This window comes from Aphelocoma coerulescens, chromosome 14 (genome assembly GCF_041296385.1).
Source record: "Aphelocoma coerulescens isolate FSJ_1873_10779 chromosome 14, UR_Acoe_1.0, whole genome shotgun sequence".
Classification (NCBI taxonomy): Eukaryota; Metazoa; Chordata; class Aves; order Passeriformes; family Corvidae; genus Aphelocoma; species Aphelocoma coerulescens.
Genome location: NC_091028.1, coordinates 9,475,215 through 9,489,813, shown reverse-complemented (window position 1 = coordinate 9,489,813; position 14,599 = coordinate 9,475,215). Strand labels below are relative to the sequence as shown.

General features: G+C 61.2%; 2 protein-coding genes across 2 annotated transcripts; both read left to right on the top strand.

The window, feature by feature from the left end:
* The first annotated feature begins 1 nt into the window (after position 1).
* RPUSD1 (RNA pseudouridine synthase domain containing 1) lies at positions 2–4,502 on the top strand. Its single transcript, XM_069030087.1, has 6 exons — positions 2–430; positions 649–840; positions 933–1,056; positions 1,540–1,642; positions 1,725–1,826; positions 1,993–4,502. Exons 2-6 carry the CDS (start codon positions 659–661, stop codon positions 2,391–2,393), a joined length of 912 nt encoding a protein of 303 aa, XP_068886188.1. The 5' UTR covers positions 2–430; positions 649–658; the 3' UTR covers positions 2,394–4,502.
* LOC138118933 (uncharacterized) lies at positions 4,036–14,345 on the top strand. Its single transcript, XM_069030311.1, has 17 exons — positions 4,036–4,079; positions 4,557–4,705; positions 7,185–7,351; positions 8,226–8,272; positions 8,764–8,884; positions 8,993–9,078; positions 9,372–9,498; positions 9,576–9,766; positions 9,842–9,932; positions 10,061–10,205; positions 10,767–10,930; positions 11,119–11,274; positions 11,457–11,590; positions 11,841–11,974; positions 12,131–12,231; positions 12,451–14,098; positions 14,263–14,345. The coding sequence occupies exons 1-17, from the start codon at positions 4,036–4,038 to the stop codon at positions 14,343–14,345; spliced, it is 3,588 nt and encodes a 1,195-aa protein (XP_068886412.1).
* The last annotated feature ends 254 nt before the right edge of the window (positions 14,346–14,599 follow it).

Here is a 14,599-nt window from a genome sequence, read left to right as displayed (position 1 = left end):
TGCGCGGGTCCCTCAGCGCGGTCCGGGGTCAGCTCCGCCCTGTCCCGGGTCCCCTCCGCCCTGTCCCGGGTCACTTCTGCCCTGTCCCGCGTCCTCTCCGCCGTGCGTGTCCCCGCCCCGTGTCCCCGCCCCGCGTCCCCTCCGTGCCGTGCCCTCCAGCGGAGCCGCCGCGATCGCGGCTGGGCTGCAGCGGGGAGCGGGGCGAGGCCGATCGCCGCCGTGGGGATGGGCAGAGCCGGCACCGCGCGGCTGCGGGGCCTCCACGCGTGACAGCGGGACAGGGATGGGCCATCCACGCCTGATGCCGGGGCGTCCCGGGACAGCGGAACAGTGGCGCAGCCGTGCGGTGTGACACCGGGATGGCCGCGGCTGTAGCGCTGCTGTAGCATCCGTACCGCTGCGGGACCTGCATCCACGTGGTGTGACACCGGTGAGGCTGGGGGACACGGGCAGGGTGACAGCGGGGTTGCAGGGTGACCCTGGTACCTCAGCAGCACCGGTACATCTCCATTCCCTACTGCGATATCCGTCCTCCAGGCCCTGCTCCCTGCCCGTCCCGTCTCTCCCGGACTGCTGTGCCCACCCCACAGCTGCAGCTCTCGCTCCACTCACCCCAATCCCCCCCTCCTCTCTCTCTCTCCCCCGCAGGGCACTGGCCATGGAGCCGGGCACCATCGACAACCTGTCCATCCTGTACCAGAGCTCCGACTTCATCGTGGTCAACAAGCACTGGGACCTGCGCATCGACAGCAAGATGTGGTACGAGACGCTGACCCTGCAGAGCCAGCTCAAGCACCGCTTCCCCGAGCTGGCCGACCCCGACACCTACTACGGCTTCAGGTGAGCAGCTGGGCACCGAGCCCCGCTCTGCTCTCAGCTGGGGACACTCCTGAGATCCCCAGGATGCTCCTCAACCCTCATGTGCTTCCCAGGTTCTGCCACCAGCTGGATTTCTCCACCAGCGGGGCCCTGTGTGTGGCGCTCAACAAAGCGGCGGCGGGGAGCGCCTACAAGTGCTTCAAGGAGCGCCTGGTGACCAAAGCCTACCTGGCCTTGGTGAGCCCTCCGTGCCACGGCCTGCCTTGGCCTTCTGCTGTGAGGGAAATGGGGGGGAGGTGAGGGTGTTCAGCTGGAGAAGAGAAGGATCCAGGGAGATCTTACAGCCCCTTTTTCAGGGCCCTAAAGGGGCTCCAAGAGAGCTGGAGAGGGATTTGGACAAGGGCATGGAGGGACGGGACACAGGGAATGGCTTCCCACTGCCAGAGGGTAGGGTTAGGTTGGATATTAGGAAGGAATTCTGGCACAGGATGCCCAGAGAAGCTGTGGCTGCCCCATCCCTGGAAGTGTCCAAGGCCAAGTTGGATGGGGTTTGGAGCACACTGGGATAGTGGAAGGTGCCCCTGTCCCTGACAAGGACTTGGGTTTTGGGAAATGGGTGGGCTTTAAGGTCCTTCCAACCCCACCCCTTCTGTGATTCCATGATTCCTGTCATTGAGGGGTGGGTGAGGGCCCAGTTTCAAACCGTGTTCCTGCCCCCAGGTGAGGGGCCACGTGAGCCAGAGCCGGATGACGATCCGCTACGCCATCGGGAAGAACACCACGGAGGGCATGACCCACATGATGTGCATCGAGGGGACAGAGGGTGAGCAGCCCCATTCCCTGCTCTGCCCACACCCCCTGGGATGTGCTGGGGGATCACAAACACCCTCTGGATCTCGTTGCAGGCTGTGAGAATCCCAAGCCGTGCCAGTCAGAGCTGATCGTGCTGGAACACGGATCCTATAGCGGAGACCCCGTCACCAAAGTGCTGCTGCAGCCACTGACAGGTGGGGACAGGGGTGGCTCTGGCACAGAGCAGAGCCTGGAGAGGGATGAGGGAAGCTGAGAACCACCATGCTCAGGGTTCTCTGCCTCAGGGGACAAATGCCATTAGGTGCACCCTGAAGGAGGAATTCAGAGATTCCCTGTCCTTGATTCCCACTCTCCCTCCAGGGAGGACTCACCAGCTCCGGGTTCACTGCAGCGCCATTGGCCACCCCATCGTGGGGGACTTCACCTACAGCCAGAGGCGGGACAGCAATCCCTACAGGATGATGCTCCACGCCTACTACCTGCGCATTCCCACCGGCAAGGAGCTGATCGAGGTGTGCACGCCCGACCCCTTCGTCAACGCCATGGACAGCAACTGGGTGCCCCAGCATGTCACCCAGCAGCTGGAGGACATCATCCAGGAGCTCAAGGACAAGGGGACGCAGAAGGAGGAGGAGGAGGAGGGCCGGGAAGCCGAGAGTGCTGCCAGAGAGGAGGAAGCGGGGAGTGAAGGCAGCAGGGAGGAGACGGAGGAGCAGCGGGCGCGGTGCGAGCAGTGGTTGGCTGAGTGGGCTCCGGAGTGAGCACAAAGCACATCCCTGCACTTCCAGCTCCATCCTTGTCCCAGTGGGTCCCCACGGAGCCCAGCGCTGACTCCACACCTGCACTCCCTGTTTGGCTTCCCTCGCTCCTGGGCTGGGATCAGGCAGATTTTAGGAGCGGTTGAGGTGGGGTTATTTTGTAACATCTGTCATCCATCCGGCCACGGGATGTGCCTTTCCCAGTCCTGGGCCTCAGCAGCACAGTCAGTGTCACATTCCAGCTTAGAGTGACCCCAAAGCTTTCCATGCCTGTCCTGGGGCTCAGGCACAGCCAGACACTGCCTTTGCCATGGACGTTCCCACAACCCCTCCGTGCTTGGATGTGGAATTGCAGCCCAGCACAGGGAGGGGAGAACGTGTTGGGTGCAGCTCTGGTGTCTGTGTCCCCCATTCCCACTCCCTTCCCTCCAGCTGCTGTGTCGTGTGGGAGGAGGGAGATTGGGGGCTGGAGCACAGCCTGGGGACACTGGCAGCCCCATAGTCCCAGGGTGTCCTGTGAAACTGGACTGGGATGGGCATGGAGAGGTCCCTGCCCCTCGCCCCCTCCCTCCCTCAGCCCATCTGGGGGTTTTTTAAAGGTTTGGGGAAGGTGAAGGAGTTGATACCAATGGATTTTAAACTTTTTTCAATTTTCTAGGAAGAGAATCTAGTCTTTTAGGGTTTGTAAAATACGGGTGGTCTCGGGAATGAGGTATTTTTAGTACTTCTGTGGTCGGAGAGCCAGCAGCCCAAAGCTTTTTTAATGGATTTTATTATTCCTCCTACTAGCACTGCCTTTCCTGCTTTTATCCCTGCTGAGACAGGTCAGGGGACACGAGTCCCTTTCTGCTCACCCACATGAGGAGGGATAAGTGTCCTGTGTTGGTCCTGTGGGGTGGCTCCTGCCTGGCAGGTTTCCAGAGGGTCCTGGAGGCAGGTCCTTCAGGTGGGCAGCTGGGAAAGCTCTGGAGCAGTAGGAAAAGGATAAAGCTGAAAGAAAGGCTGAGAACTGATGGGAAGAGCAGGCAGGAGCTCAGCTTTGACAGATGCCAAGAAATTTCTTTGGAAGTGCCCTTGCTTTGCTGGTCATCCTGCTTTGCTTTCCCCTTTCCATCCTGCTCATCCTCTGCAGCCCTTGGGGGATGTATGGAAATGAGGAGAACAGGACAGCTGGGGAGGGACAGAGGGGCTGGAGCCACACAGCCCCAGCCCAGAGGTTTCAAGGACCACATCAGCACGTGCCCAGAGTTATTGTCACCTCACCAGTCCCATCCCGTACAAAATGCACCTGATGGGGTTCACACAACTGATATTCCCACCCTGAGGGGGAATAAAAAGTCACAGGCCTCTCCTTGTGGATGAACACACCCTGCAAGTCACCAAAATCCCGGGGGGAATTGGATCACCTGTCCTGCGTGTCCCTTCCTTTTGTGGCTTGGTGCCACCACTGGAGGGTGGGGATGGCCTGAGGTGCCAGCCTGGGCACTGGGTGGCACCGAGGGCTCTGAGCTGGTGCCAGAGGGCTCGGGGTGGGCTGAAGGAGCAGGAGCCCCTTCTCCTTGCTGCCAGGCCCCGTCCCTGCCCGTCCCCTATGCCAGGAGTGGCCAGGCGGGGCGGGCGGCTCCCGCAGCTGGGAATGAGCACAATGAACGTGTTTGCCAAAGAACCGCGGGGTGATGCGCCCGGGAGGTGCTGAAGAGTGACAGGGGACATTTGCACGTCACAGGAGGGACTCAGCGTTCCCGGAGGCCCCGCTCTGGGAGCGGTCCCTGCTGGGAACACAGCCGGGATGAGGGGTGGGGACATGGGGACGTAGATGGGGCTGGCACCTCGAGCCCACCCTGTGATTGCACCGAGGAGCCCCCACACCCCACGCTACCCTTCGTGTGCTGCTTTTCCCCAGCACCACAGATAAATAGGAACTTTCCTTACCCGGCAGAGGAGGTTTTCCAGGCGCCCTTCCCGGCTGCGTTCCGGGGCCGTGTCCCCGTCCTGCTCCCTCCTGCCCACGGGGCTGTGACCCGTCTCGTGCCCCGGGGTTGTGGCATGGCTGTGATGTCCTGTGCACTCTGCAGTTCCCGTGTTGGTGTATTTGCTGTATTAAACGTGTCTCTGCCCTTCGCTCTCCGGTCTCTGGATCCGTCCCGCGCTCCCGGGGGCTTCCAGGAATGAACCCGGACCGGCCCCGCGGGAGCGGCCCCGGCGCTCGGACCCGGCCAACCTGTTGTGTGAGCGGCAGAATTCCTGCCCGCCCTGCTGGAACTGCCCCGGCCGAAACCGCCGCGATGAGCGGCTCCAGAGCCCTGCCGGGTTTGGTAACAGAGATGGCCGGGGCTGATGGAGGAACTGGGGCAGGTGTCACTGCCCCGTCCTGTCCCTGCCTGTCCTCAGCCGCTGGGATCGTCCCAAACCAAAGAGCAGAGCTGGAGAAAAGCTCTTGATTTGGGAATACTGCCTGGCAAGGAGGTGGGGAGCAGCCCCAGGGCTGAGGGGGTTTAGGGGGTGCACAGGGAAAGCTGCCACCAGGAACGATCCATTGATGGGATGCTCCAAGGGCCAGAGCCCCTCTGTACTGGAACCAGGCTGGGAGAGCTGGGATTGTCCAGCCAGGAGAAGGGAATGCTCCAGGGAGAGCTCAGAACCCCTTCCAGGGCCTAAAGGGGCTCCGGGAGAGCTGGAGAGGGACTTGGGAAAAGGGATAGAGGGACAGAACAAAGGGGAATGACTTCAAACTGACAGGGATAGATGGGATACTGGAAAGGAATTCTTTCTTGTGAGGGTGGGGAGGCCCTGGCACAGGGTGCCCAGAGAAGCTGTGACTGCCCTGGATCCTTGGAATTGTCCAAGGCCCGGTTGGATCGGGCTTGGAGCAACCTGGGATAGTGGAAGGTGTCCCTGCCCATGGCAGGGAGTGGAACTGGCTGAGCTTTAAGGTTCGTGCCAACCCAAACCATTCCATGTCTCTGTTATTTCTATATGACACAGTCATTCCTCAGGTTGGAGCAGTGGGAAAACTGATTGAAGACCCAAAGAAATTATTTGCACTCTTTAGGACAGGGAGATTTTTTTAAGATTGGGGGATTTTTTTTTTTAAGATTATGAACCTGACATGGGCAGGGAGCAGCTGGTTGAGGGGAGGGACCTTTCCCAGCCCACCTGGCACAGGGAGATGCAGTTGGAGCCCAGTGTGACCTGGGACCTTGGGCAAATGCTCCTCCACATGTTCAAGTTTAAGGAGGATCCTCCTGTAGCAGCTCCTGAGGGGGTTTCAGGGCCAGTTTTGATCTCCACACGGACACAGTGGACGCGGTGACCCCGATGTGTCCCTGCCCTCCTGCTCCAGTCACCTCTGTCCAGCCAGCCTGGGGCAGGGGCCGTGTCCCTCCAGCAGCCTCATAGCAAACAAGTTTCTGTAATTTTACTGCCCCAAGAGGAACTACTTTTACAGCAAATCCTTCCAAAATAGAAACCAGCAACACCCGTGGGCGTTGGCCCAGCCCTGAGGCTGCAGGACCGGTTGGGGGGACAGGGCTGGGGACAGGATGCAGCCTGGAGCTCCAGGGGGTGACAAACCCCTCTTGGCACTGTGCCAGCAGCTCAGTGAGGGCTGGGACCCCCAAACTTGGCCGAGAGGGAGGTGCAGCCCTGCTCCAGCCCAGCCACCTGCTCTCACCCTTCCCTTTTCCTAGGATAAATGCTCAGATAACGTTTGTGCTTACAGCTCCCCCAGGCTGTCATCCCCGAGCCTCGGGAAGGATTTGATTCCTTTGGTGTTGGACTCCTTCTTCGTGGCATGTGCTGGACAGCATTTTTTGGAGCACGATCAGGGAAAAAGCTGTAAAAAAGGGAATGGGATTGGTTGTGATCTAGGAGAAAAGGAGAGGCACAAGGGAAGCACCTCCCAGAGGATGCTGAGCCCATCACTGAGCACTCATCTGTTCTGCACCCCAGCTGTCCTATAAAATAAACCCCTAAACGGCTCTAAAGAGCTGTTCACCCCTCACCGGGAGCACCTTTATCCCCCTCAGGAGCACAGAAACTCCCAAACCAGAGGAGCTTAACTCCTTCTGGGTTCACTTTGGGTTCACCTGAGCCCAGAGTTCCTCTTTTACCGAGGAGTAGGAAACAACCCCAGACCCAAACCAGGGAGATGGAAAGGAGCCTGACGAAACAGAGTTGAGAAACTGCCCTGTCACACCCCGCGTGCGGAGCAACATCCCCACCCTGCACAGATAAAGTGCCGAGTGCTCCCGACGCTGCCCAGCCCCTGCCCCAGCCCCGGGAGCACCTTCCCGGCCAAATCCTCCCATCACAGAGCCAAACCCCCTGGCCAAGGAGGAGGAGGACGGCTCAGCACCGCCACGGTAGGATTTGGGGGGCGAGAGGAGGGGGAATGAGATTATGGGGGGGAAATTGCTTGTGTTGAGTTCAAACAGCGATAACGGATTGCTGTGGGCAGCCCCGAAGGAATTGCGGGAGCAGGGATTGATTTTCTATCAGGGGATCCCCCTGAGGGGTGTGGAGTGGTGGGGAACACCTGCTGGGCTCCCTCACTGGGTTACCCTGGGTTTCTCCCAGTCTGTGCTGGTGAGGAGCTGGGGGATGGAGTGGGACCCTGTCCCTGCATCCTCACTGGGTGTCAGAGGGGACAATTGTGGAATTTCTTTTAATAATGGGCAGGGGAAGTCCTGTTTTCTGTTATATAGGATTTAAAAATCTCTCCCTGGGTCGCTGGGGGTCTGTGCAGCCTCACGGAGTCTGGGTGGGCACACTGAGACCCCCTGACCCCCACAGCTCCGGCCCCAGGGTCGGATGACAGAATCAGCCCCAGGACCTCCAGCACCTTCCAACGATTCCAAGTGTGGGACACGGCTCTCCAGACCCGCTCCAAGGACAAAGCCCCGGCACCAGCACCATGGTGTGGGCAGCCCCAGCCCTGGCACCTGCCACTCTCGGCCTCCGTAAGTCACATCCTGTCCCCCACTCTCGGCCTCTGTGAGTCCCATCCCCTGGTCCCTGGCACCAGGGATGCTCCAGCTGTGCTGCTCCTCGTCCCAGTCCTGCTCGGTTCGGCACTCCCAGCGCTCTGCCTCCTGCTCCCCTCAGCGTCCACAGGCTTTTCCCGGGGACAGACCTGCACAGATTTCCAGGGACAGATTTATCCCTTTTTGTCTTCCATACCCACCTGGAGGGAGCCGGTGTGCTCGGGCTGGGGGCTGCTCTCTGCACCGTGATCCCCAGCATTTCCTAAACATGAAATCAGCAAAGAAAAGGCTCTTCCCAGGCTTTAAACCTGGCTCTGCTTGGAACAACCCCGAGCAGCTGTACATAATTCATGGATGTTTCCTAACCTGCTCCTGCTTCCTTGCAGGTGTTTCCACAGACCCGGTGAAAGCCGCAGCGGTGAGTCCCTGCCGGCTCCGCTGGCTCCCGCCGTGCCAGGGCTTTCCCAAAACTCCACAGCTGGTGCTGGAGCTGCCACCATTCCCCCAGTGCTCAGCTCCAGGGACGCACAGCCACCACCTCCCACTGTCCCCCTGTGCAGAGCGTGGCCCTGTCCTTGTCCCATCCCTCACCCACTGCCCAGCAGCTTCCCTTCCCTGCTCCCAAACCTGCTCCAGGGAAGCAGGGACAGACCCACCAAAGCGTCCCCACTCCTGAGAGTGGCTGTGGTGGCTTTTGTCCCCACATGTAATCCAGAGGCTGCAGCAGTTCCTGTCTGTGGCTCACGGGCAGCAGACTGAGTGCTCCAGCCGGGTCAGATCCCTTCCCTGCATCTCAAATCCCTTCTTCCCATTCCTTGCTGGGGCTGAGCATTCCCCATCCTCTCCCCAGGCTGCCCTGATCATTGGAGCCGTCCTGGCCAACGCTGAGCATCCCCGGTAAGTGCTAGCCCCGGCGGGGTCTCTGAGGATTGGTGGGGGGGCGGTGGGTCCGGCGGGGTGAATTTGCGTTTGTCCCCACATCTGCTGCTGTGCCGGGTCACCGGGGCGGGGAGGATTTACAGCCCTGTGCAGCCGGTTCCGCGCTGGGATTCCGGCGGGTTTTGCTCCAGCTGAGACACAAACACACCGAGAATTCTCCTTCCCTGACGGGGCTGCAGCGGGAGCCTCCCCCCGGCTGAAATCCAGGCGCTGCTGTTTCTCCCGCACGCAGATCCCGGGATATGGTGGACACCCACCCGGCTGTGGGGACGGCAATACCCAGGCACTGATGTTAGGGGACATTGTAATGACACCCCCCGTTATTCCCACTTACCGCACGCAGCCTTGCTCAGGGCAAAGGGCTTTCCCAGGGGAACTAGTGGATTTGCCGTCCAGGGGATTTTGGGGAGCTCAGGCGGGTGCTGAACCGCAGCCTCCCATCCCCGCAGCTTCCCATCCTCGCTCCCGGTGGAATTCCCGTGCATCCCGACCAGCGACCCGCCCGCTGCCGACATCCTCGCGTTCGCCCGGGGATTGCAAAGCGAACCACGGGAGCTGAGCAGCGCCCAGGTGGGCAGGGCAGGAGGGGGCTGCAAACCCCACGGAGCCGGGGGGTGCCAGGGGATACCGGGGGACTCTCCCCGCCTTGGCATTGACCAGCCCGCTCTCTGTGCCCAGCTCTCCTGCCTGGCCCGGCTCCTCGCTGCCAAGAACCTGACGGCCGATTTCGGCAGCTTCCCACCGGACCTGCTGCTCTTCTTCCCGTGAGTATCCAGGGGTATCCTGTGGGTTTGGGGTGGAATCCCAGCACCTAGCGCCCGCTGGCGTGGTTCCTGCACGCCCCAGAGAACCCACCTATGGCTGTGGGCACCTTCCAACCTGCACAGAGCATTCCCAGCCCCGTGGATCCCCCGGCTGTCTCTCATCTCTCAGGAGCCACGGGGTTGGGCAACACCATCCTGTGCCTGAGACCCCCAGCTCAGTGAAAGAGTTTAAAACCCCCCGTACCCACCAAAATCCCTCACCCCGCTCCCCCCACCACTCCTGATCCCCACAGCCCGTCCGAGGTGCGCGCTGGCGCCTGCAGGGAATTTTACGCGCGAGCATCCCGCGGGAACCTGGATCTGCTGCCCCGGGGCTCATCCCGGAGAACGCGGCTGCTCCGTGGGGCACTGACCTGCCTGGTGAGTGGGGATGGCACGGGGGGCGACCAGGGACCCCCAGCCCTCACCTGGCGGGGTACGAGGCTGGTCTCTCGCAGGGAGTGCGGGGCAGGCGCCTGGAGCCGCAGCAGCTCGGCAGCCTCGGGGCGCTGGTGTGTGACCTGGAGCCGGCCACCATCCCGGCCTCGGGTCCCGCCATCCTGGACAACCTGAAGCTCTGCCCGGCGCTGACGGGGGCACAGCAGGACGCCCTCAATGCCCTGCTCCTCACGGGGGACACAGCGTACGGGTGAGGAACCTTCTTGCTCCTGGAGGAGTGGGCATCCACGCGGGTGCTGAGCTGGTCCTTCTCCTGCTGCCGCAGGGATCCTTCAAGCTGGGATTCACGGACTCTGCAAGATTTGGGGCCGCTCGTGCTGGCGTTGAACCAGACCACGCTGAGTTTGGTGGCCGAGGTAAGGTCCCTCCTCGGGGTTTCGGGGGGAGATGTCCATCAGCCAGGTCAGCTCCGAGGCTGGGGGACCCAGCACCCTCTGTCCCTGGTCCCTTTGCCCCCCGGTCCCAGCACCCTGTGCCCCTGCAGGCAGCGCGGGAGGATTTCAGGAGGAGCATCGTGGCCGCCTACAGCAGCCAGGGACATTCCCAGCGGGAGAAATCCCTGATCCTCCTCGGGGCCTTTGCAGCAGCATCAGCTGCCTCGCACCGCAGGCTGAAGCGGATTGTGGACCGTGAGTGTTTCCCTTCACTCTCGCCAGTCCAGAGCTCTGGGAAGGGAAAATGCCCTGGAGCTGGTTGGCATCTGGGGGCTCCCAGAGGGACCAGGCAGAAATCTGGGGTTCCCATAAACTGGGGAAGTGGGGAAGTGTCCTTATAGCACGGTGGGGGGGTTGCTCTTACCTGGGAGCAGGGATGTGGTGGCAGCACTCGGGAAGGAGCTGGGACAGTGGGACACTCTCCAGGCAGGGCCAGCACCAGGGCAGGACGCTGCAGGATCAGAGGATGCTCGTGTAGGGGACACGGAGCGGTTTTAGTTGCTTTTAATAAGCACAAGTGGGCTGCAAAACATCACCAGGTTCTTCAGGAATAACTTTAAGGAATGAGAGCAAATGAGGCACCTCCATGGGCTGGGGAACAGGGGATGGGAGGAGGATCCACGGTGGGTTGAGCCACGTTTTTGTGATTCCCTGTGCTTCACCAGGGCTCTTCCAAGGGGCTCTGAGCCCAGGGCCAGGTGGGAAGGGGACACACAGCACACACACCCTCTGTCTGATACAGTTCCTTGCCCTTAGCCTGCCTGTCTGAGCCCATCACTGTTGACTGCATCCCCTACCTCACCCCTGAGCAGCTCAACCTGCGCCTGAGTGGTGATTTCTTAATAAAAAACCTGGAGGCTGTGCTGGAACAGCCAGTCACCGCAGAGTCGTTCGAGATCCTGAAAAAAAAGGTGGACCAGGTAAGGGGTGACACGGGGCAGGAGCCCCCCAGCAGCACGGGCACAATCCAGGAGGGGCAGGATGCACTGTGGGAACAGGGATCAGTGAACACAGGGATGAAGGTGCCCGAGAGGGTCCTCTACACCCATTCCTGCCCTATTTTCCCTTCCCTCACCCTCTTTCCTGCCCCACGGGCCGGGCCCCACAGTTTTTCCCGTGGGGGATCCCAGAGGAGCAGCTGCAGCGCCTGGGGCCGCTGTCCCGCCTGTACACGGAGCAGGAGATCAGCCAGTGGACGCTGAGACACCCTGACACCCTCTCAGCCCTGCTCAACCCCTCGGGAGGATGGTGGACGGATTCCCAGGTAAATCCATGGCAGCAGCAGGAGGGAATGGGTGCTGGGGAACACAAACTGGGCTCACCTGTGCCCCAGCCCGGCTCAGGGTGAAGGCGTTGTGGGGTTTTTGGGGGTTGGTGGCACTCCCATGCTTACCAGGAGCATCTCCCTTCCCTGCCCGTATCCCCCACGTGCCCTGTGCCCCTCAGGTGCAGCAGCTGCTCAGCAGGTTCCTGGCCCTGGGGGGCTCCCTGACCGGGCCCCTGCTCCAGCAAATCGGAGGCAAACGCCTGTGCAACCTGCAGGAGGAGCAGATCCAGCAGATCCCCGCTGAAGCCATCCGGTGAGCCGCTTTTCAGGGATGCTGGCCAGCCCTGAGGGGCCCCGGGGAGGTGGGTGCTGGGATGGAAGAGCCCCAGCTCTGTGTGGATCTCCCTGCTCCCAGGCAGCACTGTGGGATTGCTGTGTTCCAATCCCAGACCCCACCTGAGCACCAGGACCATGAGGAGGGACAACCCACTCGTCCCTCCCAGCCACCAGAACACTTTTATCTGCAATTTGGGGTGCTGCTGACCTGTGCTCCTCCCTTCCAGGACCGCTGGGCAGTTAAACATTTCTCTGTGCTCCCAAACCAAGAAGGAGCAGTTCTACAGAAAGGCCCGGGAGGCCTTTGCTGGCCTGGCCAGCAGCCCCAGGCCCTACTACTGCCTGATCCAGCCATACCTGGGTAGGTGCTTCCCCTCCACCCTCCCTCCCACCACCACGTTTGGGGTTTCTTCTCAGCCACAGACAGGTCTGACAGTCTCCAGAACCTCTCCAAATCCTCCCCAGAAGTGCTGGAAGAGTTTGCACATCTCCAGGTGTCCCCTATGCTCTCTTTAAGGTGGAGCTCCAGCAGAGGATCTGAAGAACTTGGCTAATACTGGTGTGGACATAAACATGAAACTGGACACCTTCCTCACCCTAAATCCCAAGGAAGTGCAGGTAGAGCCCCGGGATGGTGCTGTCCCTTTCCCCACTGAAGGGCAGGGCTGGCTGAGGTCTGAGTGGGGAGATCCAAGACCAGAGCCCCATCAAATCACCAATTCTCCACTTTCTCCCCTTTATAAATTTTCTTTAGGAAGTTTTAGCTGCTCTGCAGCCCCGTTAGCAAAGCACTTGGGGCTGTGAGGGTGAGGGAAGGGGCTGTTGTGTGTGTTGCAGAAACTCAGCGTCACCGACGTGAAAAATTTGCTCGGGAAAAATCTCCCTGAGCTGAAGGAAGCTGAAAACAAACCCTTGGTGGTGAGCTGGGTGAAGATACAATCCCAGCGGGAGCTGGACTGCGTGCTGGGCATCGGCCTGCAGGGAGGGCTGCAGGAGCCCACGGGAACTGCCAGCCCTGCTTGCCCCACCACCCCGGCCAGCATCACCTCCACGACCACTGTCACCACCTCTCCTCACCCCAGCACCTCAGCCAGTGTCACTGTCCCCACCCCCACTGCCATCACCAGCCACTCGGCCCCTCAGCCAAGCACAGTCCCCCAGAGGACCCCCACCCCGAGCACTCTGAGCCCACCCCCCCCAGACACCCCCACATACACGGGGGGTCCCACTGTCCCCACTGCCACCCCCACTGCCCGTCCCGCTCTGACCACCAGGGCCCCCTGCTCCACCCACCAGGCTCCCACCCCGGACAGAGCCACCTCCCCTGCTGTCACCCTCCTCACCACTCTCCTGGCCCCCAGCAGCCCCAGCGCCGCCCCAGTCCCTGCTGTCACCTCCAGGGCCACCACCAGCGCTGGTGTTGGCATTAACCCGGCTGGCACCACCCACAGCACTGTCACCCCTGTCCCCAACCCCTCCTCTGCTCCCACTGCCACCCCTGTCCCTCACTCCTCCTCTGCTCCCACCGTCACCCCTGTCCCTCACTCCTCCTCTGCTCCCACCGTCACCCCTGTCCCTCACTCCTCTTCTGCTCCCACTGTCACCCCTGTCCCCAACCCCTCCTCTGTTCCCACTGCCACCCACAGCACTGTCACCCCTGTCCCCAACCCCTCCTCTTCTCCCACTGTCCCCCCTGTCCCTCACTCCTCCTCTGCTCCCACTGCCACCCACAGCACTGTCACCCCTGTCCCCAACCCCTCCTCTGCTCCCACTGTCACCCCTGTCCCCAACCCCTCCTCTGCTCCCACTGCCACCCACAGCACTGTCACCCCTGTCCCCAACCCCTCCTCTTCTCCCACTGTCCCCCCTGTCCCTCACTCCTCCTCTGCTCCCACTGCCACCCACAGCACTGTCACCCCTGTCCCCAACCCCTCCTCTGCTCCCACTGTCACCCCTGTCCCCAACCCCTCCTCTGCTCCCACTGCCACCCACAGCACTGTCACCCCTGTCCCCAACCCCTCCTCTTCTCCCACTGTCCCCCCTGTCCCTCACTCCTCCTCTGCTCCCACTGCCACCCACAGCACTGTCACCCCTGTCCCCAACCCCTCCTCTGCTCCCACTGCCACCCACAGCACTGTCACCCCTGTCCCCAACCCCTCCTCTGCTCCCACTGTCACCCCTGTCCCCAGCTCCTCCTCTGCTCCCACTGCCACCCCTGTCCCTCACTCCACCTCTGTCCCAGCTGCCACCACAGCCCCACACACGACCCCCTCTCCCCACAAGCCCACCCCCATTCCCAGCTCCACCACCTCCACCCAAACAAGCCTTGGCTCCTCCACGGCCAAGCCCACCACCCCACCGTGCCAGACCAGCTCCCCTCCGCGATTTCCCAGCCCTTCTTCCACCACCAAACCAACACCTGGAGGTGTTCCGGAGTCACCACGACCAACATCCAATGGACACATCAACCTGCAGCCTGAGCCTGGTAAGGTGGGAACGTTTGGAGCTGGGAAAGGCTTGGGAATGATGGTGAGGACAAATTTGGCTGATCCCCTTGTTCCTGGCTGGATTCAGTGCTGAGGACGTGGCTCTGCCAGCTCGTGTGTGCTGTGCACCTGGAGAATCCCACTCCCTGTGTTCTCTCTCCAGGAGCAGGATCCAGGCTCTCCTCCTGCCTTGTGCCCGTGCTGGCAGCCACCCTTGGGAACGTTCTGCTGTGGGGGCTGCTCTGACCCCACACCTCCACACCACCCACCCACCACATCCCTCCCTCCATCCCAATGAAACAGCACTGGGAAATTCCCTGCTGGAAAGCAGAAAGCCAGGAAAGGAAGAGAATTCATCCATTTGATGCCAGCACAGCATTTGGTTGTGATTTTTGAGGCTGGGCAGTGAAGGAGGACTGATTTTTCCAGCCCAAAGAAGCCACACCAGTCCTTACTAGCAATTTACTCCCTGTAGAACAACCACCAGCAACACTGACTGC